The 25119-nt window shown below is 43.8% G+C and overlaps 1 protein-coding gene across 1 annotated transcript in view; it reads right to left on the bottom strand.

Moving 5' to 3' along the window:
- LOC138287930 (kinesin-like protein klp-3) overlaps nt 1-25119 on the bottom strand; it is a 549187-nt gene that overhangs the window by 373583 nt on the left and 150485 nt on the right. The window contains exon 4 of the mRNA XM_069228961.1: nt 11433-11495. Coding sequence (XP_069085062.1) covers nt 11433-11495 — 63 coding nt within the window. The remainder of the gene's footprint in view (nt 1-11432; nt 11496-25119) is intronic.

Genomic DNA, 25119 nt, shown 5'->3' with positions numbered 1-25119 from the left:
TATTGGCTTGGTACATGTTGGAAAGTGGGTTATTGGTAAGGGCAGGTAGGTACCTACATTTAGCAATAGGCCACAATTCCCCACTAGGTCCAGTCAAGGTTTTAATAACTTAATCCTTGCTCAATCCTTGGTTGCTTGGCCCATGAGCAGTTAGGCTTAACTTGGGAGAAAGGTGTGTAAGCCATTTAATATGAACAAAACAGCAAATAAGTAAAACACAACACAATACAGATCTGACACAGTTTTATAAAAATAGGAAATATTTCTGTTGTGAAAATGACACCAAAATGACAAAAATCCAATCTAGGGAACCAGAGATGTAAATTTTTAAAGATTAAAAGTAAAACTAGCACTTAGAAGCAAATAGTGCTCAAGGGGTTAAAAAAGGTCACACTGGACAGGAACAAAGTCCAGAGTTCAGGCCACCCACGATGTAACACTGTTACACTTACTTTCAGAAGTGCTTCTTAATTCAAGTAAGTGGTCCACAGCACCAACAAAACGTTCAGAGGCTCTGGTTTGCCTCTTGGGGCCAGGGACTACAACCCCCACAATGCACCGCTTCAGCTTATGGAGCTTTTCACAACAGTTACTCCAAACTTCTGTTTCTTCTTCCAGAGCTCCTTTTTGGTCCTCAAAGAGTCCACAAGCTTGATCCAAGGCCCCAGAAGCTAAGAGTTGCTCCTTGGGAGTTAGGACTACAGTTCCCAGAATGCACCTGGTCAGAATCCTCACATGGACACTGGACGCTGTTCGGCTGGACTCTTCCTGCAAGTCTTGATGCAGGGGACTCTGGTCAGCTCCTTTGTACCTGTAGCTTATGGGGAGTTCACTCCTGGAGTTGCAGAAGCAAGGCAAAGTCCTTTTCTTGGTGAAGCTCAAAGTGTGCAGCCAGTGCAGTCCTTGTGAGTCCAGTTCTTCAGGTACAGACCAAGGGTTCACCAGGGCAGTTGTTCTCCAGTATCTTTTTCCAGCGGGGAATCTGAATCGTGGGGCAGCTCTGCCATATTTATCCTTGCTCCTGTGTTGGGAATCAGAGGGGTGCTTCTGTCCAATGGGATGCAGAGCAACACCCTCTGGGGTGACCACTTCCTGTGAAGTGTGGCAAAAATCAATCCCAGAGCGCAACATTCTTCAAAAATCCAACATGGAGAAAAAACATCCTTGGAGGTTAGATCTGGCTGAGTCCACACACTGGTGTGGCTAAGTCTGCCTTAACACACCCCTTTCACCCACTTCCCTAATCTAATCATTGGTGCTCCCATCTGTCTTGGGGAGCCGGAAATGGGGGAGGTCCAGTTTCTGTCCCATGTGGCTTTCCCTCCTTTAAAGACCAGTTAGGCTACTCTTCCCCCATCCTGTTCTGCCATCTCCTGCAGCAGTTCTCTTCCCACCAGATGCTTCCTTTGTCTGAGCCCCGGCCGCTTCACACCTCATTAAGGTAGCCTGGTTCAGGCTGCCAGAGTCTGACCAATCAGGAAAGGGCACTAAAGGGTTGAATTTTATAACTTTCAGAAAGAGTTCTAAAACTCTTTCTCGTGATAGTTATATTAAATTCAACATTGGCAACTCGTTGGATTTATTATAAGATTTAATTTGGTACCAAACTTGATATATTTATCTCATCTCTATTGGACATAAGATTTTTTTATTTTAAAATAAAGTCTCCCAGTGTTAGTCTATAGAGCCCATTGACTACAATAGAGAGAACAAATTTGCCTGTTTTTCCCTCACCAGGGCTTATAAAACATATTTTAGAAAGTCCCTGCTTATATTTACACTACAGCCAACCCTTGGGGCACATAGGGAAGACCAGAGGGGTGACATATGCAAAAATAAGGTCGTTTTTGACTTTGGAAGCACTTTGAATTCCAAAGTCGGATTTGGGGTTAATTTTAACTTAAAAGCAGCCAACAAGGCTTTACAATGACACTGGACACCACAGCAGTGCACCTATGGGTGCACTAGCTATACTGGGATCCCTAAACCTACATGGCCTACCTCGTACTAGAGACTTTTAGGTAGGTTGTAAGACCCAGTTATAATTAGGCTTTTTTTTCATATACCATTTTAAACAGAGCACTGGCCCTGGGACTGGTTAGCTGTGTGCAGGGCACAGTCACAGTCAGAAAACACCAGTATCAGCTAAAAATGGGAGCAAAGAGTAAGGGGGCTTCTCCAGTCTCCCAATTTTCCCACAGTACAATTCACTTTGCCTGGCAAAAGTCAACATTTTAGTGAACTAAATATAGAGAGATTCTGTCACATAAACACAGAATGGAATTTTAATTTTACAATGGCATCTGTTAAAAAATTAAAATGAATGAACAAGTGCAACAGGAAAATCTCAAATGCTCATAGTAAAATTATATAAGGCATACAGCATATATGGGCTTTGTCTTGCATACTCTCGATAAGAAATGTACCCTCAGAAACATACAGTTTACATTTAGTATTGTTTTTTTCAATAAAGGTCTTTTAAAAGTGGTGATCTTGAAAGGTGGTGATATGTTAATCCATAATCTAAGCGTGTGAAATTTATAGTCAAATCACTGAAATTAGTAGCAGAAATGTAATTAATTACAGTTGTCATGTGCAAATAGAGAGATTCTTGGCCTCTTCTCCTATTTTTGGCATGACAACTTTGAAATGTTTCATTACTTTCTGGAAACTTGATAGCTGGTATTAAAACCTCGGGGAAATTTGGACCAGCTAAAAAAGTCCATGCGTCTTTCCCTAAAATATGGAAACCCCTTTGCTAGCTAATTGACCTATTTGATGTTTGAATAAATGCACACCTTTATGTGAGTTTCTGTAAAGCCCACACAAATGGCACAAGCTGTATGAAAATAAAATCTCACGTTTATGCCATGGAGAAAACGTTTTCCACTCATAATTGGACCATGAACATGAGATAAGAAACAGGTGAATTCCCAGCATAATCCTCTGTGTTTAAATTAAAAACATTCTTGTTTTTAAATGTAAGTGCCAGATTTAACACTGTGTAGATCACCATCAACTGGGTCTTGCAAAATTGAACCCAGCTGCATGGTGCTTCATTCAGAAGTATGAGTTGTGCCTATGCTCACATTTAAATATGTTGCATGAGTTTAAGTGACAAGCAAGTGGCTGCAAGGTTTGTAGATGTGCAGTTTGCAAAAAGATATTTTTGCTAATCCCAGTTAGGAAATTCATAGAAATATCACTACATGTAACTAAGTAAAATGAAAAAATAGTCATGATGTATTGTTTATATATGCCTTGAAGGTAACTTTTATAAAATTGTCACAGTCCTGTCTTCAAGCTGATCGGTCAGTGCTTGTAAGCTTAATCTGTTTACTGTAGCAGAGCCCCATAGGACTGGAAGTTCATTTGGGCCATTCATATCTCCTTCCTCCATGTGAGGCTGACTATGTGACACTGATAAAAGGTCTGAGAGTACGTATGTATGTATGCTGTATTCCTATAGCGAAAATCTAGCCAAAGTGTAGCAGGCCACTGTTCAGTCAAAGACAAGCATTAAGTCAATGAGTCATAGGAGGGCTTACTGGTTTGTGAATTGTTAATGCATTGTGATGTAGTGTCCTTAAAAAAGGTGCATCTTCATCTCTTTCCTAAACTGGAGAGTGACATTGGGGTGGACCTAACAGATACAGAGATATTGTTCCATTTCTTGGTGCACAGATGGAAAAGTGCTGCTGCCTTGCTTTTTATTTTGTACACTTTTTAGTCAACAGTTTGATAGTGTCCTGGCTGCATGGGTGCTGAAAACTACCAGAGATGGTGAATTTGTCTGTAAGGTGAGTGAGGGTACTGGTTGTGATGGCGTGGTACATAAGACAGCTGGTTTTGATGATGGTGCTGGCTGCAAAGGGGATCAATTGAGTTCCATCAGGATGTGGGCAATTACGTCATTTCATTCAACCCTGGATGAGATGTGCTATGGTGTGGAGGATGTCATTATTGAATGCCTGTGGGAGACTGGGAGGCCATGCAGCAGTGCGTTACCACCATCCAGATGCAAGAGTATACATGGCTGAACAGCAGTTTTGAATTTGATTTCGGAAAGCAATGTGTCCCTTGAGGAGCACTCAGTTGTCAGAGTGGTCAGCTGGGGTTAAGGTTTGTTACCTAGTTGATGGAAGCTGAATTGATGCTTCTGTGGTGTTGAGGAAGGGGAGGGGTTTTAGTAAGATTGTTGTGTGCATGTTTTATATGTAGTCAGGGCACCAGATGTAAACTTGCAAATGTCCCAAGTGCTTGATAAGCAGGTTTGGTCCATGTATAAAGGCAGAAAAACCACCAAATACAATCAAAGAACCTTCAACAAGGAACAAATTGCACATTTTTCTTCCCTGTTCAAAATGGATTGATCGTCAAGGTACTTTTATGTGCATTTATGTATGTAACCTATTTTACCTACACATACCTACCTATAAGATATTTTGTTAGTCAATATTTTTTCTGCAATATTTTGGCAGCTCCATATTAAGACCTCAATATTCTGCTAGTAAACCAGATCATATGAGATGGACCCTGGATCATCTGTTGGTAGATTGAGTTTGGTTTGATCGACTTGTCAATAAAAAGATTTTACATTAAAATATGTGTGAAATTATGGAAGTTTCTTAGGTGAACAGTTATTGGATGTTCGTAATGTTCCATGATCTGTGTCCAGCTACATTACACTGAAGAGCGTAAATTTTGGGATCTCTAGGGCCATATCATAAGGACCCTGCACAGAGCCCAGCAACTGTTTTTATGCACTTGAGGTGTCAAATGTTCAATCATATAACTAAGAATTTCTCTCAGTTAATGCATGAACTTTAAACAATCAGAAACAGTGAACAGAGATTGCCGATTGACACTCTGTTTCCGACTTGCTTGGTCTAAAGTGCACACATTCATGTGAAGAAATGCTAAGATGTATGTTTGAACTTAAGACGCCTCAAGCACAAAACAAACAGGCGCTTAGACCTGGTCCAATATTTGGTAAGTTGTTCACTCTCACTGTGAAATATTTCAATATACCCAATGATAGCAGTCAGATACAGTCTATTACTCGCACATATATTGTGGTATGCCAGGTAAACTATGTTAGTTTCTTACATAAGGGGAGAGGGTGCACACTGCCACTCATCCCAGCACTGTTCACCCCATTGCATTCTGGTGAATGCAGTAAGCCTACTTCAAGGTTGCTGTAGTTTTTCACCAAAGTGGGCACAGGTAGTGCTGTTATCTCAAGATGCATATTTCTGGGTTTATCCCCTCATTAGTAGAGAGCAGAAGAAGTAGAGGGTAGTGAAAAAACTTCTGAGGTTGCTGAAATGCTGGCCAAATCTTCACAGGCACAGTACCACTCCACAGACACACAGATGCGTCCTAGGTGAGCTCATCAGCTTGTTGGCTCAAGGAAGCCTTTTAAACAGAAGGGAGGAGGGAACACACTAACTCTCATCCCAGCACAGTTCACCCCATTGCATTCTGGTAAATGCAGTACACTTACTTCAAAGTTGCTGTAGTTTTTCATCAAAATTGGGGCAGGTAGTGCTTTTATTTAATGTTTCTGGGTTTAGACAGCAGAGAAAGGCCATTTGGGAATGCTGAAATGCTGCCCAATTCTTCACATGTAACAGTTCCACTCCACAGGTGAGCGTGTCAGGTTGCTGCCTCAAAGGAGCCTTTTAAACACAAAGGGGGAGGGAGCTTGCTGATGAGCTTTGAAGATACTCATGTGTGCCTGTGAGTGGTACTGTGACCTGTGAAGATTTAGGCAACATCTCCAGCAACCCCAGGTGTGAGTTCGCTGCTCTCTACTGATAAAGGATGAAATCCCGAAACACATACCTGTACCTAGAGATGTACAGAACTATCTGCACCAGCGTTGGTGGAAAAATACAGACAAATTTGAAGCACTAATTGTGTACGACAATTAGCAAAGGGGTGAAGGGTGCTGGAATGTGAGGCAGTGTGCTCCCAAACCCTTTTCTGTTTAAAAGGCTCCCTTGAGCCAGTAAGCTGGAGAGCTTTGGAGATGCACCTGTGTGCCTGTGAGTAGTACTTTGACTTGTAAAGATGTAGACAGCATTTCCAGCAACCCCAGATGTGATTTCACTGCTCTCTACTGATGAAGGGCGAAATCTAGAAACATATACATATGACTAAAGATATACGGCAATATCAGCAACAACTTTGGTGAAAAGCTGCAGTCAAATTTGAAGTAAGCGCTTATTGTGTACAGCGTTTACCATAATGCAAAGGGGTAAACTCTGCGGGATGTGAGAGATGTGCTCCCAACCATGCTTATGTTAGTTTCTTCACAGATGACAGAAGGCATTGTCATTTATTTAGAGTTGGAATTTTAGTATTTTCAATTGAGCCAACAATTAAGAAGGAAGTTGCACTTTCATTCATCTGCAAAATATACGGTTTATATTTTTCACCAGACGATTTTTTTTGTGCACAGAGGGCCTACAATCATTTTAGCTAGTATGTTTTCATTTATGTAATACATTGTCTTGATGAGAGATAAAGGTAACTGAGGATTCAAGAAATCAAGGTCTTCAAAAATCTAAATAAATGCATACATTTAGCACAGGTGCTTCAAGGTGTTTTGCAGCATGCTCAAAAACTAACTACTACAGCAGAGTCTAAATTATTAAATTAAAAGATGTACACACTACCACCAAGACAGGACTGGCACACGGACCTCCTCACATGTAATTATATTACCTGATGAAACACACCATCGCCGTGCAAATGACCACGATGTTTACTGGTCTACCGAAAAACATCGTTTAGTTCTAAAACAGTTTGAAAAGTTCACACTTCAAAATTGCTCTTCAAAGCTTCTTCAAGTATGTTCAAATGTTTCTTCAAGATTTAATTCAAGTAGGTCATCTGCATTTCTATCGTGTACATTTATAATAAAAAAGGACAAAGTAGCCTCACAGCTACAAACACGACAACTGTAAATAATTTGAATAAATCTCAGCCCTGGACAATCCCTTGGGCAGCATTCTAGTACATATTTTTTCAACCACCATGCCACTTTAGACAAGGATGAACTGGGATGTGATGCGAGTAATTACCACTGGCCGAGATTAATTCAAATTATTGCAAAGCAGTACTGACTCTGCTCCTCTTGGGACTAGTCCATCCTGAACTGCCAGTAAGGTGTAGCTTGGGTCCTACAGGGCAGTCAGCATGGGACCCACGGCTGGGCATACCCATCCCAATTACAGCTTCAACTGCAACAATAAGGTGATGGATGGACTGCTTGAATTCATCTCAGCCATGGACAATCACTTGAGCCGCATTCTAGTGTATTGCTGTTCAACCACCAACCCACTCTAGAAAACGATGGACTGCGGCCATGAGTAAGGACCAGTGGCGGAAATTAATTCAAGCATCCCACCCATCGTTTTTGTTATTTTTAGTTTACTTGAAACAAATACGGACCACTAAATGTATAACAAAAGGTTGAAAATTACTACCATCCAAAAATGAATAAAATCAAAGTTAAATAATTAGACAGCCTCCAAAACAGACAAGACATTCTCAAACATGAAAGTACGAAGGCAATTACACAGTTACTGTACACACAAACATTACCACGCACACACTCACAGGTAAATGAAGAATAACAAATCCAAAGATCTCGAACTACTAACCGGCATGGTGCTTACACTAGGTGTCCGGCCGGTGATTCTCTTTTTGGTTCGCTTTATTACTAATGAAGCAATTAATTTATTACTAATGGGAACTGTCATGCAGAATGATTTAACATGTTTATGTCGCAAACAAAGATAGTAAAAATAATGGTGACATTTCATACGTTTTTATCAGAAAATTTTTGTTGTGTCCCATGTGCAATGTAATAAGCGAAGTATCGTTGAAATAGTATAAAAGATAGTGTGTCCCCGTTTTAGATATATCATATCACTGCTCAACATATGGAATAGAGTTCTGGCTGCTGTAAATTATGAGAATACTCCAAGTCACCAAGGAGGTCTGACACCATATAGAGAAAAAAGGCCAAAGGCTGACCTCCATTATAAAGAACTCGAAGATAACTTGTAATACCCTTTAAATGTGCAGCACAGAATATGTTATTTCTTATAATACATGGCCACACCATCACCCGCTCTAGAAACCACTAAATGTGTTGGTGTCTTGCTCTTACACGTTAATCGCAGAGATGAAGAATAAAAGCAGAATGTGTATGCCAAACTCAAACATACCAAAAAGCAGTTATTACTTTTTGCAAATTTGCAAACAGAATTATGAATCAGATTATTGTGATTCAGATTAACAAAACATGCTGTGGCTCAGATGCAAAGATTCGATTTTTCTGGTAAAGATGTATAGAATGAAAAATTCTCTCCTTTCTACTGATCAATGTTTATCTTCAGAAAAAGAAAAGGCATTTAACTTTTCGTAGTTTAAACCGTAGGTATAATGATGCTTTTATCCCACCTTTCATCCTGGCTGTTAGGTCTGGCAGCTGGCATTCTGACATCAGAACTCAGCTCTAATAACGTATTACAGTTGAGCAGCTATGCCATTTCTTTAGTACGGTGACTAGAAACGTCACAATTGGAATGGAATAAAGAAATTAGAAATTGACTTTTATACAGGACTACAAATTCTCATATATTATATTACTATTATTAAGAACATCTATCAGGCTCTTACGATTACATTGTCTCTAAGCACTTGCCTAGGGTGGCGTTGTCAAAGTGGGATGAACTTAAAAAAGAAGCAGTCTTCAAACCCTCCCACCTCTGGCAGTGCACCAACAGGCTGCTTGGGACAAGTAGTTTCTGACGGAGGAACAGAGAAAGTATATTTTTGTCTTGTAGGGTTTCATCTTATCTATACGATATTGTAGAATGATGATGGTCATGGACGTATGTAAAATACCGGGATATTGTAATCTTGCCTCCACTAAAAGCCAAAGCCGGGTGTTTCTAGTGAATGAAATGTGCCTTTTTTCTTTTTAGGTCAGTTGCACAACACAACTCAATGTTTTGGTCTTTCTGCAGTATGTTTTTTGATTCCTATACAAAGGGCATTCTTATAATCTGGCCAGTGGACTAAGGACTTGCCTAGCCTATGTCCCCATTGTGATATACTGAATGATTTTCTTTAGGCATACTGGGTGAAATAGCAGGACCTGCTTAGAGAGATGGTTGGCTAGCAGGACACCAGGATTTTTAACTGTATATTTGGAGGCCTGGCCTGGCTTGACCAAATACTTTAGGCATCATACCCACAGGATTGGTAATTTGTAGCCAGTGCTTGGTCTACCCCGAAAAAAGCCTTGATTTTATTCTAATTGACCTGTGGTGGATTGTGTTCCATCTAGATTTAGGCTTTGTGATTGCACCACCTGAGAGTTTCAGTTTATGATTTACAAATATGTACTGTTAAAACATATGTGTGCCACCAGCATAGGACTAGAACTGTATGCTGTTGTGACCTGATGACATACAAGAGAGACCTTAGATCATACTGAAGTCAGTGGTTCAATGACAAACAAGAGAGACTTGAGATTCATATTGAAGTCAGTTGTTCAATGACAATTCCTGTTGTGACTCACAAGTACATTTTAGAAAATAGGAAAACCAGCTAGCAGCAAGGACACTCATCCCAGCAACATATTTCAAAATCTGAATCTGGAAGCGTGGTTGTAGTTGGTGTTCTGCTTAGCTTCAAACTAAGAGGGAACGAGGCTAAAGAATGCAAAGAATGCAGCACTCTTGGGCCCATATGTATGCTTTTTGCCGCAAAACTGTGCTAACGCAGTTTTGCGGCAAAAAGTTTAGCGCCGGCTTGCTTCATTTAACAACGCCAGCAGGGCACTATATTTATTGAATGGCGCTAAACTTGGGCTAGCGTCTTAGAAGAAGACGCTAGCCAGGAGGGGATAGAGAAGGAGAGGTGGTGCGTCAGAAAATGACGCTAGCCTGGTTAGAGGCAAAAAAAATGCCACTAACCAGACCATTTCCTGGCGCTCAACCACCAAAAACATGACTCCTGTCTTGGGAAAGACAGGAGTCATGCCCCCCACCCCAATGGCCAGCACAGGGGACAAGTATCCTCTGGGCATGGCCATTGCACCCTGTGCCATGCAGGTGGGCCCAAGTTAGGGCCCCAATGGCACTTAAAAAAAAAAAAACTTACCTATACTTACCCGGGATGAGGTCCCCTATTTCTGGTGTCCCTCTGGTGTGGGTGGGGGTGTTCCTGGGGCTTGAGGAGGGCACCTGTGGACCCATTTCATGGTGCTTAACCGTGGAAATGGGTCCACAGGTTCCCTAACGCCTGGTCTGTCCCAGACGTTAAATAATGGTGCAAAGCAGGCTTTGCACCATTATTTAGCCCCTCATCCCACCCGTGCATCATTTTAGCACTGGGGGTTAAATATGGGGCTGTGAGGATAGCACAATTTTTTAGATGGGAACGTCTACCTTGCATCTCATTGACGCAAGCTAGGTGCAGTGAACATATGTATATTTATATATATATTTATGCATGCACACTGCGAAGCTAGATAATTAAGATAGATAATTAGATGAGTTCTTTATGCCTCAGCGCCATGTTTCCCCACCTTATATATGTTAAACAAAATCAAGAAGAAGGTTCTGGTAACCTCCCTCTTCCCTGAGAGTAAGTTGTGAAATTCAAGGGCTTGCTGTACTTTGTCACACACAAAAGGATTGGCCAGATTCCAATATGTATTTCCAAGACAGAGCTATACCCTTCTCTGCTGTTAACAATCTCATCCTTGTACACTCTTATCATCATTGCATCCCTCATTTTATGTTCCCTTCCCTGGTGAGAAAAGTGAAAACACGTTCAATATGGAAAACACATTCAATGTAGAGAACAAGCTGTACATGCAAAATACCTGTGCCACCGATAGGATGACATTTGAAGTTAACCTAAGCACAAAATAGAGTCAGTGGTCAAGATGGAACGGGTGGTTAAATACAGATAGCATTACAGTTGGTTAGTAACTACTTTCTCTAAAATGTTGCCACTAAAAATGAGGCCTGCAACAGATATAAAACTATTGGAGTTCATGGGGTTCCTGATCAGCAGCTTTAGAAGCTTATTCCAGATCTGCTGGAACACCACTCAACCTGGGGATGGATTAATGATTAATGTAACCCCTACGAAGAGCATATTATGACAATGCTTATGAAGTAATAGTGACTGTTCTTTTTTGCAATATTTGCTTAGATTTGTACAACCATTTTCTTCATGTCAGAATTCATTCTAGATCAGGGTTCTACTTGAATGAACATTAGTGTTTAACAAGATAAAGAGCATCTTAATTTCTCCATTCAATTTATGATTTATCACATTTAAGCCAGAAACATTTACTTTCTATTAACATGCAAAAGATAGATTATAAAATGTACCTCATTACATCCATTTATGAATCTTCCTTGGCTATACATCTCCTGTGGGAATGGTATCGGACCCTAAGGAAAAATAATATTCATTAAATGGTGATTATGTGTAGAAAAATCTAACTACATACAGAGTGAAGTCAGTATTTTCAAATGGTCCAGACGAAGGACTGAAATGCCTATTAAAAAGGCCTTAAAGACGTGGCACCTCATATATCAAGGCTTTACTAACATAAGTAGCGTTGCATAGTACCACAGCATCTCAAGTACTAACTCTTCTACCATCAACAGCAAGGATCCTGTCCAGTAGGGAAACTAGTAAGTTTTGTTCTGTAGATTGTAATAATTTAAGGTCCATTTCAAAGTCAGTCAACCACTGCCATTTGGACAGCTACCTCCTTTTTCTTGGTTGATCTATAAGGTTAAAAAGAATGTAAAGCAAGTCCACAGTGTAGGAGTTGAATTTAAGATAAAGCAATCACTATGCAAATATGTTACACAACCTATCAAGATTACACTGAAGCCCCAAATGTAACAATGCGAGCACAGGAGTTACTGACAGATTGCCAGGGACCAGAATATCAAATACCATCTCCTGCAAAATAGGGCTCAAATGGTCCTTTCTGTAATACAATACATGTGTCTGTTCTAGCAGCAAATATTATTCAGAAGAGCATTTCTCATTTGCCTAGGGCCAAGGACCCATGGCAATCAGGGAGCCTTTGCACATGCTACCTTTGTGATGGACATTTAATATAGCCTATAATGCACCTTCTGGAAAGGAGTATGGAAGGAAAAGCCTCCTCCAAAAACAAATGTTCTGTTACTGCACAATTACTGACAGAGCAATATAGGGAGCTCTGTGAATATCTGCTTGTAGACACCATGCACCTGGTCAATTTATGATTGCATCCCCCTTCGTGGGAGCCTTCAACGCTGTTGACAAGTACTGTAAAGCTTGCATGCACATAAACACAACCATGAGATTCACTAGCCCTTCTGCACCTTTTTGCCACCCACCCATCTGGTAGTGTGCTACCTTTGACAGCACAAACCCAAAAATATTGTTTTTTATGTCTAGGATGCATGTTCTAGATTTGTATGTGATACCCCAAATGTATTGGCCCATATGCCAAAAATGCACACAACAATCAACTTCCTGATTCAAGGAATCAGGAATGGTTGATTTTCATAGCAAATGGAGTTTGCTCGCATGAAAAGGATGCCAGTATGGTGAAATTTCCCAGTGGGCCAAAAGGCAGATTTGGGGGCAACAGTAAAACTTTGTGAACACCCACAAACTCATGTTTGTTGGTGTTTACAGCCTCAGTTAAAAAGGTAAAAGAGAAGCCCATAGGCGCAGCAGCAGGTCCCTGGGCTGTACACAGTGAGTTAGCATGTAACATCAACCGCACCACGGGCATTATGTGTTTGCAAAGTTAGTTTAATGGTCACTCCGTCCCTCGACCGCTTTAGAATTGCAAGCTATCAAAAAAATCGGGCACATCGGATTTTAGTTGTATATTTATTTCAAAGATTTTATAGAATTTTCTCCTTTTGTTTGTCCTTCTTTTTTACAGAATTTTATATATTGTATATGTAGGAAAGTACCATCTTGCCTGGCATGTTACCCCCATTTTTCACTGTATATATGTTGTTTTAGTTGTATGTGTCACTGGGACCCTGCTAGTCAGGGCCCCAGTGCTCATAAGTGTGCCTGAATGTGTTACCTGTGTTATGACTAACTGTCTCACTGAGGCTCTGCTAATCAGAACCTCAGTGGTTATGCTCTCTCATTTCTTTCAAATTGTCACTAACAGGCTAGTGACCAATTTTACCAATTTACATTGGCTTACTGGAGCACCCTTATAATTCCCTAGTATATGGTACTGAGGTACCCAGGGTATTGGGGTTCCAGGAGATCCCTATGGGCTGCAACATTTCTTTTGCCACCCATAGGAAGCTCTGACAATTCTTACACAGGCCTGCCACTGCAGCCTGAGTGAAATAACGTCCACGTTATTTCACAGCCATTTTACACTGCACTTAAGTAACTTACAAGTCACCTATATGTCTAACCTTTACCTGGTAAAGGTTGGGTGCTAAGTTACTTAGTGCGTGGGCACCCTGGCACTAGCCAAGGTGCCCCCACATTGTTCAGGGCCAATTCCCTGGACTTTGTGAGTGCGGGGACACCATTACACGCGTGCACTACATATAGGTCACTACCTATATGTAGCTTCACAATGGTAACTCCGAATATGGCCATGTAACATGTCTATGATCATGGAATTGCCCCCTCTATACCATCCTGGCATAGTTGGCACAATCCCATGATCCCAGTGGTCTGTAGCACAGACCCTGGTACTGCCAAACTGCCTTTCCCAGGGTTTCACTGCAGCTGCTGCTGCTGCCAACCCCTCAGACAGACTTCTGCCCTCCTGGGGTCCAGCCAGGCCTGGCCCAGGATGGCAGAACAAAGGACTTCCTCTGAGAGAGGGTATTACACCCTCTCCCTTTGGAAAATGGTGTGAAGGCAGGGGAGGAGTAGCCTCCCCCAGCCTCTGGAAATGCTTTCATGGGCACACATGGTGCCCATTTCTGCATAAGCCAGTCTACACCGGTTCAGGGACCCCTTAGCCCTGCTCTGGCGCGAAACTGGACAAAGGAAAGGGGAGTGACCACTCCCCTGACCTGTACCTCCCCTGGGAGGTGCCCAGAGCTCCTCCAGTGTGCTCCAGACCTCTGCCATCTTGGAAACAGAGGTGCTGCTGGCACACTGGACTGCTCTGAGTGGCCAGTGCCAGCAGGTGACGTCAGAGACTCCTTCTGATAGGCTCCTTCAGGTGTTGCTAGCCTATCTTCTCTCCTAAGTAGCCAAACCCTCTTTTCTGGCTATTTAGGGTCTCTGTCTTTGGGGATTCTTTAGATAACGAATGCAAGAGCTCATCCGAGTTCCTCTGCATCTCTCTCTTCACCTTCTGCCAAGGAATCGACTGCTGACTGCTCTGGAAGCCTGCAAAACTGCAACAAAGTAGCTAAGACGACTACTGCAACTCTGTAACGCTGATCCTGCCGCCTTCTCGACTGTTTTCCTGGTGTTGCATGCTGTGGGGGTAGTCTGCCTCCTCTCTGCACTAGAAGCTCAGAAGAAATCTCCTGTGGGTCAACGGAATCGTCCCCCTGCAACCGCAGGCACCAAAGAACTGCATCACCGGTACCCTGGGTCTCCTCCCAGCACAACGATCGAGGTCCCTTGAATCCAGCAACTCTGTCCAAGTGACTCCCACAGTCCAGTGACTCTTCAGTCCAAGTTTGGTGGAGGTAAGTCCTTGCCTCCCCACGCCAGACTGCATTGCTGGGAACCGCGACTTTTGCAGCTACTCCGGCCTCCGTGCACTTCCGATGGAAATCCTTTGTGCACAGTCCAGCCTGGGTCCACGGCACTCTAACCTGCATTGCACGACCTCCTAAGTTGTCCTCCGGTGACGTGGGACTCCTTTGTGCGACTTCGGGTGAGCACCGTTTCACGCATCCTTGGAGTGCCTGTTTCTGGCACTTCTGTGGGTGCTGCCTGCTGCTGAGAGGGCTCCTTGTCTTGCTCGACGCCCCCTCTGTCCCCAGACGCAATTGGCGACATCCTGGTCCCTCCTGGGCCACAGCAGCATCCAAAAACATTAACCGCACGATTTGCAGCTAGCAAGGCTTGTTGGCGGTCTTTCGGCGGGACAACACTTCTGCACGACTCTCCACGGCGTGAGTGATCCGTTCTCCAAAGGGGAAGTTCCTAGCCCTTGTCGTTCCTGCAGAAACCTCAGCTTCTACTGTCCAGTAGCAGCTTCTTTGCACCCACAGCTGGCATTTCCTGGGCATCTGCCCATCTCCGACTTGCTTGTGACTTTTGGACTTGGTCCCCTTGTTCCACAGGTACCCTTGACTGGAAATCCATCATTGTTGCATTGTTGGTTTGTGTCTTTCCTGCAGAATTCCCCTATCACAACTTCTATGTCCTTTGGGGAACTTTAGTGCACTTTGCACTCACTTTTCAGGGTCTTGGGGTGGGCTAATTTTCTAACCCTTACTATTTTCTAATAGTCCCAGCGACCCTCTACAAGGTCACATAGGTTTGGGGTCCATTCGTGGTTCACATTCCACTTTTGGAGTATATGGTTTGTGTTGCCCCTATCCCTATGTGTCCCCATTGCATCCTATTGTAACTATACATTGTTTGCACTGTTTTCTAATACTATTACTGCATATTTTGGTATTGTGTACATATATCTTGTGTATATTTGCTATCCTCATACTGAGGGTACTTACTGAGATACTTTTGGCATATTGTCATAAAAATAAAGTACCTTTATTTTTAGTATATCTGTGTGTTGTGTTTTCTTATGATATTGTGCATATGACACTAGTGGTACTGTAGGAGCTTCACTCGTCTCCTAGTTCAGCCTAAGCTGCTCTGCTAAGCTACCATTATCTATCAGCCTATGCTGCTAGACACCCTATACACTAATAAGGGATAACTGGGCCTGGTGCAAGGTGCAAGTACCCCTAGGTACTCACTACAAGCCAGTCCAGCCTCCTACATTGGTTGTGCAGCGGTGGGATAAGTGCTTTGAGACTACTTACCACTTTTGTCATCGTACTTTTCATAAGAGAAAAATATACAAAACAAGTTCAGTGTATGTACACCTAACCAAAAAGTTTTGCACTTCTTTTCTCACCTCTTTCTAAAGTGCTGAAAAGTACCTCTAAACTTTCTAAAAAGTTCTTAAAAGTTTAAAAAGTTTTTTTCTGTCTTTCTAAAAGTTCTGAAAACTTTTTTCTCTTTTTCTATCACTTAAACTCTCTCTAAAAAAATGTCTGGCACAGGCCAAACTGTTGATCTGTCCAAACTTGCTTATGATCACCTTAGCTGGAAAGGAGCAAGGAGTCTCTGCATAGAGAGAGGTTTGAGTGTAGGGAAGAATCCTTCTTTGGAATTATTGCTTAACATGCTTAGAGAACAACATAAGGCCAGAGGGGCCCCATCTGTTGAAAAAGTAGCCAATGGTTCCCAATCTGATCCAGGGACTCCCCTAGGAAAAGATTCAGGAAAGAAACTTCCTAGCCTGCCTATTACTAGACAGTCTAGCATAGTTGGTAATAATGAAGAGGTACACCATACAGATAGTGTTATCTCACATCATAGCAAAAGTATTGTTTCTCACCACAGTAGAAGTGATGTTTCTGTAAACCAAGCTGTTAGGGTGCCTTCTGTAAGGGATAGGTCTCCTTCTGTCCATTCTCACCACACTTCTGTTTCAAGGAATGTCCCTCCCACCCACCCTGATGACAGATTGTTAGAAAGGGAGCTCAATAGATTGAGAGTGGAACAAACCAGACTGAAGCTCAAGAAGCAACAGCTGGATTTGGATAGACAGTCCTTAGAAGTAGAGAAGGAAAGACAGAAGTTGGGTTTTGAAACCCATGGTGGCAGCAACAGTATTCCCAATAGTCATCCTGCAAAAGAGCATGATTCTAGGAATCTGCACAAGATAGTTCCCCCTTATAAGGATGGGGATGACATTAACAAGTGGTTTGCTGCACTTGAGAGGGCCTGTGTTGTACAGGATGTCCCTCAAACGCAGTGGGCTGCTATCCTATGGCTATCATTTAGTGGAAAGGGTAGGGATAGGCTCCTTACTGTGAAAGAAAGTGATGCCAATAATTTTACAGTTCTTAAGAATGCACTCCTGGATGGTTATGGCTTAACCACTGAACAATACAGGATAAAGTTCAGAGAGACCAAAAAGGAGTCTTCACAAGACTGGGTTTATTTCATTGACCATTCAGTGAAGGCCTTGGAGGGGTGGTTACATAGCAGTAAAGTTACTGATTATGACAGCCTGTATAACTTGATCCTGAGAGAGCATATTCTTAATAATTGTGTGTCTGATTTGTTGCACCAGTACTTGGTGGACTCTGATCTGACCTCTCCCCAAGAATTGGGAAAGAAGGCAGACAAATGGGTCAGAACAAGGGTGAACAGAAAAGTTCATACAGGGGGTGACAAAGATGGCAACAAGAAGAAGGATGGTAAGTCTTCTGACAAGGGTGGGGACAAATCTAAAAATGAGTCTTCATCAGGCCCACAAAAACACTCTGGTGGGGGTGGTGGGCCCAAATCCTCTTCTAATCAAAACAAAGAAAAGAAACCATGGTGCTATTTATGTAAAATAAAAGGCCATTGGACAACAGATCCCAGTTGTCCAAAGAAAAGCACCAAGCCTCCTACCACTATAACCCCTACTGCTACACCTAGTGTCCCTACTAATAGCAGTGGTGGTGGGAGCAAACCTACTAATAGCCAATCCAAGGGAGTAGCTGGGCTCACTTTTGGTAACTTAGTTGGGGTTGGTCTGATTAGGGAGACCACAGAGGCTGTGTTAGTCTCTGAGGGGGCTATTGATTTAGCCACCTTGGTTGCTTGTCGCCTTAACATGGATAAGTACAAGCAACTACCCCTAATAAATGGTGTTGAGGTTCAGGCCTACAGGGACACTGGTGCCAGTGTGACTATGGTCATAGAGAAACTGGTCCACCCTGAACAACACCTACTTGGTCACCAGTACCAAGTAACCGATGCTCACAACAACACACTTAGCCACCCCATGGCTGTTGTAAATCTCAACTGGGGGGGGGGGGGTTACTGGTCCAAAGAAAGTTGTGGTAGCCTCAGATTTACCTGTAGACTGTCTACTAGGAAATGATTTGGAGACATCAGCTTGGTCAGATGTGGAGTTGGAGGCCCATGCAGCAATGCTGGGCATCCCAGGGCATATTTTTGCTTTAACCAGGGCTCAGGCCAAAAAGCAAAAAGGACAGGGTGACTTGGATCCTGGAACAATGGACCAAGTGCTCCCTAAAGCTAGGGCTAGTAGAAGTAAAGCACTTCCTACTATCCCTCCCTCTACAGTGGATTCTACTTCTGAGGAAGAAGAATTTCCACCCTGTGCAGAACCTACACCAGAGGAGCTGGAAGCAGACACTGCTGAGCTTTTGGGTGAAGGGGGGCCTGCCAGGGAGGAGCTGAGTGTGGCACAGCATACCTGTCCCACACTAGAGGGTCTAAGACAGCAAGCTGTCAAACAAGCTAATGGGGATGTCAGTGACTCTCACAGAGTTTACTGGGAGGACAACCTCTTGTACACTGAAGCAAGGGATCCTAAACCTGGAACTGCCAGGAGGTTAGTGATTCCTCAGGAGTACAGAAAGTTCCTCCTAACTCTAGCCCACGACATTCCCCTAGCTGGACATCTGGGACAAATGAAAACTTGGGACAGGCTTGTTCCCTTGTTTCATTGGCCTAGAATGTCTGAGGACACAAAAGAATTTTGTAAGTCCTGTGAAACCTGTCAAGCCAGTGGCAAGACAGGTGGCACCCCAAAGGCACCCCTTATTCCACTGCCTGTGGTTGGGGTTCCCTTTGAAAGGGTAGGGGTTGACATAGTTGGCCCCCTTGACCCTCCAACTGCTTCAGGCAATAGGTTTATCTTGGTGGTAGTGGACCATGCCACAAGATATCCTGAAGCAATTCCTTTAAGGACCACTACAGCACCTGCAGTGGCAAAGGCCCTCCTGTGAATATTTTCCAGGGTGGGCTTCCCAAAGGAAGTAGTATCAGACAGGGGAAGCAATTTCATGTCTGCTTACTTAAAGGCCATGTGGAAGGAGTGTGGTGTGACTTACAAGTTCACTACACCCTATCATCCACAAACAAATGGACTGGTGGAGAGATTTAACAAAACTCTCAAAGGCATGATTATGGGACTCCCTGAAAAACTCCGCAGGAGATGGGATATCCTTTTACCATGCCTCCTTTTTGCCTACAGGGAGGTACCCCAGAAAGGAGTGGGCTTCAGCCCCTTTGAACTCCTCTTTGGACACCCTGTTAGGGGTCCACTAACACTTGTCAAGGAGGGTTGGGAACAACCTTTAAAAGCTCCAAAGCAAGATATTGTGGATTATGTACTTGGCCTCAGATCAAGGATGGCTGAGTACATGAAAAAGGCCAGTAAAAACCTTCAGGCCAGCCAAGAGCTCCAAAAGCAATGGCATGACCAGAAGGCTGTTTTGGTTCAGTACCAACCAGGGCAGAAAGTGTGGGTCTTGGAGCCTGTGGCCCCAAGAGCACTCCAAGATAAATGAAGTGGACCCCACATAATTGTTGAAAAGAAGGGTGAAGTCACCTACTTAGTTGACTTAGGCATTGCCAGGAGTCCCCTTAGGGTGCTCCATGTCAATCGCCTGAAACCCTTCTATGACAGGGCTGATCTCACCCTGCTCATGGCAACTGATGAGGGACAGGAAGAAGACAGTGATCCTCTACCTGATCTCTTCTCTTCCACAGAACAAGATGCTCTAGTGGAAGGTGTAGTTTTGGCTGATTGTCTTACTGCTGAGCAGAAAGATCATTGCATAAATCTCCTGGGTCAGTTTTCTGAACTCTTCTCTACTGTGCCAGGTACCACTTCTTGGTGTGAGCACACTATAGATACTGGAGACAGCTTGCCTGTCAAAAGTAAGATCTATAGGCAGCCTGACCATGTCAGAGACTGCATAAAGCAAGAGGTGCAGAAAATGTTAGAACTAGGAGTGGTTGAGCACTCTGAAAGTCCATGGGCTTCTCCTGTGGTACTTGTACCAAAACCTCATTCCAAAGATGGAAAGAAGGAAATGCGGTTTTGTGTAGACTACAGAGGTCTCAACCAGGTAACCAAAACTGATGCTCACCCTATACCCAGGGCAGATGAGCTCATAGATACACTGGCATCTGCCAAGTATCTAAGCACTTTTGACTTGACTGCAGGGTATTGGCAGATCAAATTATCAGAAGATGCTAAACCTAAAACTGCATTTTCAACCATTGGAGGCCATTACCAATTCACAGTAATGCCTTTTGGATTGAAAAATGCACCTGCCACTTTTCAAAGGTTGGTGAACACAGTCCTGCAAGGGCTGGAAGCTTTTAGTGCAGCATATCTGGACGATATAGCTGTCTTTAGCTCCAGTTGGGATGATCACCTGGTCCACCTATGGAAAGTTTTGGAGGCCATGCAGAAGGCAGGCCTGACTATCAAGGCTTCAAAGTGCCAGATAGGGCAGGGGAAGGTGGTTTATCTGGGACACCTTGTTGGTGGGGAACAGATTGCACCACTTCAGGGGAAAATCCAAACTATTATAGATTGGGTTCCCCCTACCACTCAGACTCAGGTGAGAGCCTTCCTAGGCCTCACTGGGTATTACAGGAGGTTCATTAAGAACCATGGCTCCATTGCAGCCCCTCTTAATGACCTCACATCCAAGAAAATGCCTCAAAAGGTATTATGGACAGCAAACTGTCAGAAAGCTTTTGAGGAGCTGAAGCAGGCCATGTGCTCTGCACCTGTCCTGAAAAGCCCTTGTTACTCTAAAACATTCTATGTCCAGACTGATGCATCTGAATTAGGAGTAGGGGCAGTCCTATCACAACTTAATTCTGAGGGCCAGGATCAACCTGTTGCTTTTATTAGTAGGAGGTTGACCCCTAGAGAAAAGTGTTGGTCTGCCATTGAGAGGGAGGCCTTTGCTGTGGTCTGGGCACTGAAGAAGTTGAGGCCATACCTGTTTGGCACTCACTTCATTGTTCAGACAGACCACAAACCTCTACTTTGGCTAAAACAAATGAAAGGTGAAAATCCTAAATTGTTGAGGTGGTCCATATCCCTACAGGGAATGGACTATACAGTGGAACATAGACCTGGGAGTAGCCACTCCAATGCAGATGGACTCTCCAGATATTTCCACTTAGACAATGAAGACTCATCAGGTCATGCCTAGTCTTATTGTCCTTCGTTTGGGGGGGGGTTGTGTAGGAAAGTACCATCTTGCCTGGCATGTTACCCCCATTTTTCACTGTACATATGTTGTTTTAGTTGTATGTGTCACTGGGACCCTGCTAGTCAGGGCCCCAGTGCTCATAAGTGTGCCTGAATGTGTTACCTGTGTTATGACTAACTGTCTCACTGAGGCTCTGCTAATCAGAACCTCAGTGGTTATGCTCTCTCATTTCTTTCAAATTGTCACTAACAGGCTAGTGACCAATTTTACCAATTTACATTGGCTTACTGGAACACCCTTATAATTCCCTACTATATGGTACTGAGGTACCCAGGGTATTGGGGTTCCAGGAGATCCCTATGGGCTGCAGCATTTATTTTGCCACCCATAGGGAGCTCTGACAATTCTTACACAGGCCTGCCACTGCAGCCTGAGTGAAATAACGTCCACGTTATTTCACAGCCATTTTACACTGCACTTAAGTAACTTATAAGTCACCTATATGTCTAACCTTTACCTGGTAAAGGTTGGGTGCTAAGTTACTTAGTGTGTGGGCACCCTGGCACTAGCCAAGGTGCCCCCACATTGTTCAGGGCCAATTCCCCGGACTTTGTGAGTGCGGGGACACCATTACACGCGTGCACTACATATAGGTCACTACCTATATGTAGCTTCACAATGGTAACTCCGAATATGGCCATGTAACATGTCTATGATCATGGAAATGCCCCCTCTATACCATCCTGGCATAGTTGGCACAATCCCATGATCCCAGTGGTCTGTAGCACAGACCCTGGTACTGCCAAACTGCCTTTCCCGGGGTTTCACTGCAGCTGCTGCCAACCCCTCAGACAGGCTTCTGCCCTCCTGGGGTCCAGCCAGGCCTGGCCCAGGATGGCAGAACAAAGGACCTCCTCTGAGAGAGGGTGTTACACCCTCTCCCTTTGGAAAATGGTGTGAAGGCAGGGGAGGAGTAGCCTCCCCCAGCCTCTGGAAATGCTTTCATGGGCACACATGGTGCCCATTTCTGCATAAGCCAGTCTACACCGGTTCAGGGACCCCTTAGCCCTGCTCTGGCGCGAAACTGGACAAAGGAAAGGGGAGTGACCACTCCCCTGACCTGTACCTCCCCTGGGAGGTGCCCAGAGCTCCTCCAGTGTGCTCCAGACCTCTGCCATCTTGGAAACAGAGGTGCTGCTGGCACACTGGACTGCTCTGAGTGGCCAGTGCCAGCAGGTGACATCAGAGACTCCTTCTGATAGGCTCCTTCAGGTGTTGCTAGCCTATCTTCTCTCCTAAGTAGCCAAACCCTCTTTTCTGGCTAATTAGGGTCTCTGTCTTTGGGGATTCTTTAGATAACGAATGCAAGAGCTCATCCGAGTTCCTCTGCATCTCTCTCTTCACCTTCTGCCAAGGAATCGACTGCTGACCGTGCTGGAAGCCTGTAAAACTGCAACAAAGTAGCTAAGACGACTACTGCAACTCTGTAACGCTGATCCTGCCGCCTTCTCGACTGTTTTCCTGGTGGTGCATGCTGTGGGGGTAGTCTGCCTCCTCTCTGCACTAGAAGCTCAGAAGAAATCTCCCGTGGGTCGACGGAATCGTCCCCCTGCAACCACAGGCACCAAAGAACTGCATCACCGGTACCCTGGGTCTCCTCTCAGCACGACGAGCGAGGTCCCTTGAATCCAGCAACTCTGTCCAAGTGACTCCCACAGTCCAGTGACTCTTCAGTCCAAGTTTGGTGGAGGTAAGTCCTTGCCTCCCCACGCCAGACTGCATTGCTGGGAACCGCGACTTTTGCAGCTACTCCGGCCTCCGTGCACTTCCGGCGGAAATCCTTTGTGCACAGTCCAGCCTGAGTCCACGGCACTCTAACCTGCATTGCACGACCTCCTAAGTTGTCCTCCGGCGACGTGGGACTCCTTTGTGCGACTTCGGGTGAGCACCGTTTCACGCATCCTCGTAGTGCCTGTTTCTGGCACTTCTGCGGGTGCTGCCTGCTGCTGAGAGGGCTCCTTGTCTTTCTCGACGCCCTCTCTGTCCCCAGACGCAATTGGCGACATCCTGGTCCCTCCTGGGCCACAGCAGCATCCAAAAACACTAACCGCATGATTTGCAGCTAGCAAGGCTTGTTGGTGGTCTTTTGGCGGGAAAACACTTCTGCACGACTCTCCACGGCGTGAGTGATCCGTTCTCCAAAGGGGAAGTTCCTAGCCCTTGTCGTTCCTGCAGAAACCTCAGCTTCTACTGTCCAGTAGCAGCTTCTTTGCACCCACAGCTGGCATTTCCTGGGCATCTGCCCATCTCCGACTTGCTTGTGACTTTTGGACTTGGTCCCCTTGTTCCACAGGTACCCTCGACTGGAAATCCATCATTGTTGCATTGTTAGTTTGTGTCTTTCCTGCAGAATTCCCCTATCACGACTTCTATGTCCTTTGGGGAACTTTAGTGCACTTTGCACTCACTTTTCAGGGTCTTGGGGTGGGCTAATTTTCTAACCCTTACTATTTTCTAATAGTCCCAGCGACCCTCTACAAGGTCACATAGGTTTGGGGTCCATTCGTGGTTCGCATTCCACTTTTGGAGTATATGGTTTGTGTTGCCCCTATCCCTATGTGTCCCCATTGCATCCTATTGTAACTATACATTGTTTGCACTGTTTTCTAATACTATTACTGCATATTTTGGTATTGTGTACATATATCTTGTGTATATTTGCTATCCTCATACTGAGGGTACTCACTGAGATACTTTTGGCATATTGTCATAAAAACAAAGTACCTTTATTTTTAGTATATCTGTGTATTGTGTTTTCTTATGATATTGTGCATATGACACTAGTGGTACTGTAGGAGCTTCACTCGTCTCCTAGTTCAGCCTAAGCTGCTCTGCTAAGCTACCATTATCTATCAGCCTATGCTGCTAGACACCCTATACACTAATAAGGGATAACTGGGACTGGTGCAAGGTGCAAGTACCCCTAGGTACTCACTACAAGCCAGTCCAGCCTCCTACAGTATACAATGCATTGATTGTTATAGTTTTTATTAACTAAATAATAAATATTACTACTACACACTACTACACTACTACAGCAATTTACACGTAGTTGATATCCCCAAAATGCTTGAACTGTAAATGTACTCCTAAAAAAGGGCAAGAATAATTGTATTTTTACTGGGGAAATGGGAACAAAACACTCCCCAAAACTGATAGGAGTGGAAGAAAAGATTTTTATAAGGTCAAACCAAAAAATAAATTTTGCACAGCAGCAAAGGCATTTTTGCATCCCATTTCAGCACAGGAAAATAGTTATATCTTAGAACCCCACTGAACTTAGCAACCAGGGTAGATTTCTTGAAGTGCTTTGGGAAATAGTTTCGAATTTTAAAAATGGACATTTAGGGCCTGTTTACGACCTTGGCCAATGGGATACTTAGTCACAAACGTGGTGTATATCCCACCCGCCCTTTGACAAGTCCCATAAGATATAATGGAACTTGTAAAATGCCGGACAGGATACCTGTCACGTTTGTGACGGATTATCCCATCCGCCAAGGTTGTAGTCAGGCCCTTAGTCTGAATACTCTTGTATTCCTATGGAGTATTTCATTATTCTTTGGTAAAGACAAAGATCTAAAGTAGTGAAAAAAATACATAAGGGCACACGCAGAGGTTTATATCCACCTTAAAGTACTTTTTCATTTTATTTTCATAAAGCCACAATTTCCAGTAGTGGGTCTGGAAAGATGTGCCAAGCGCAGACTTCAAGGCATTCTACTAGAAATGTGATGTGACATATCCTATGGGCTTCTATTACCCTAGT

Source organism: Pleurodeles waltl, chromosome 4_1 (genome assembly GCF_031143425.1).
Source record: "Pleurodeles waltl isolate 20211129_DDA chromosome 4_1, aPleWal1.hap1.20221129, whole genome shotgun sequence".
NCBI lineage: Eukaryota > Metazoa > Chordata > Amphibia > Caudata > Salamandridae > Pleurodeles > Pleurodeles waltl.
Note: the sequence above shows the minus strand (reverse complement) of the source record. Positions and strands in the feature narration are given on the sequence as shown.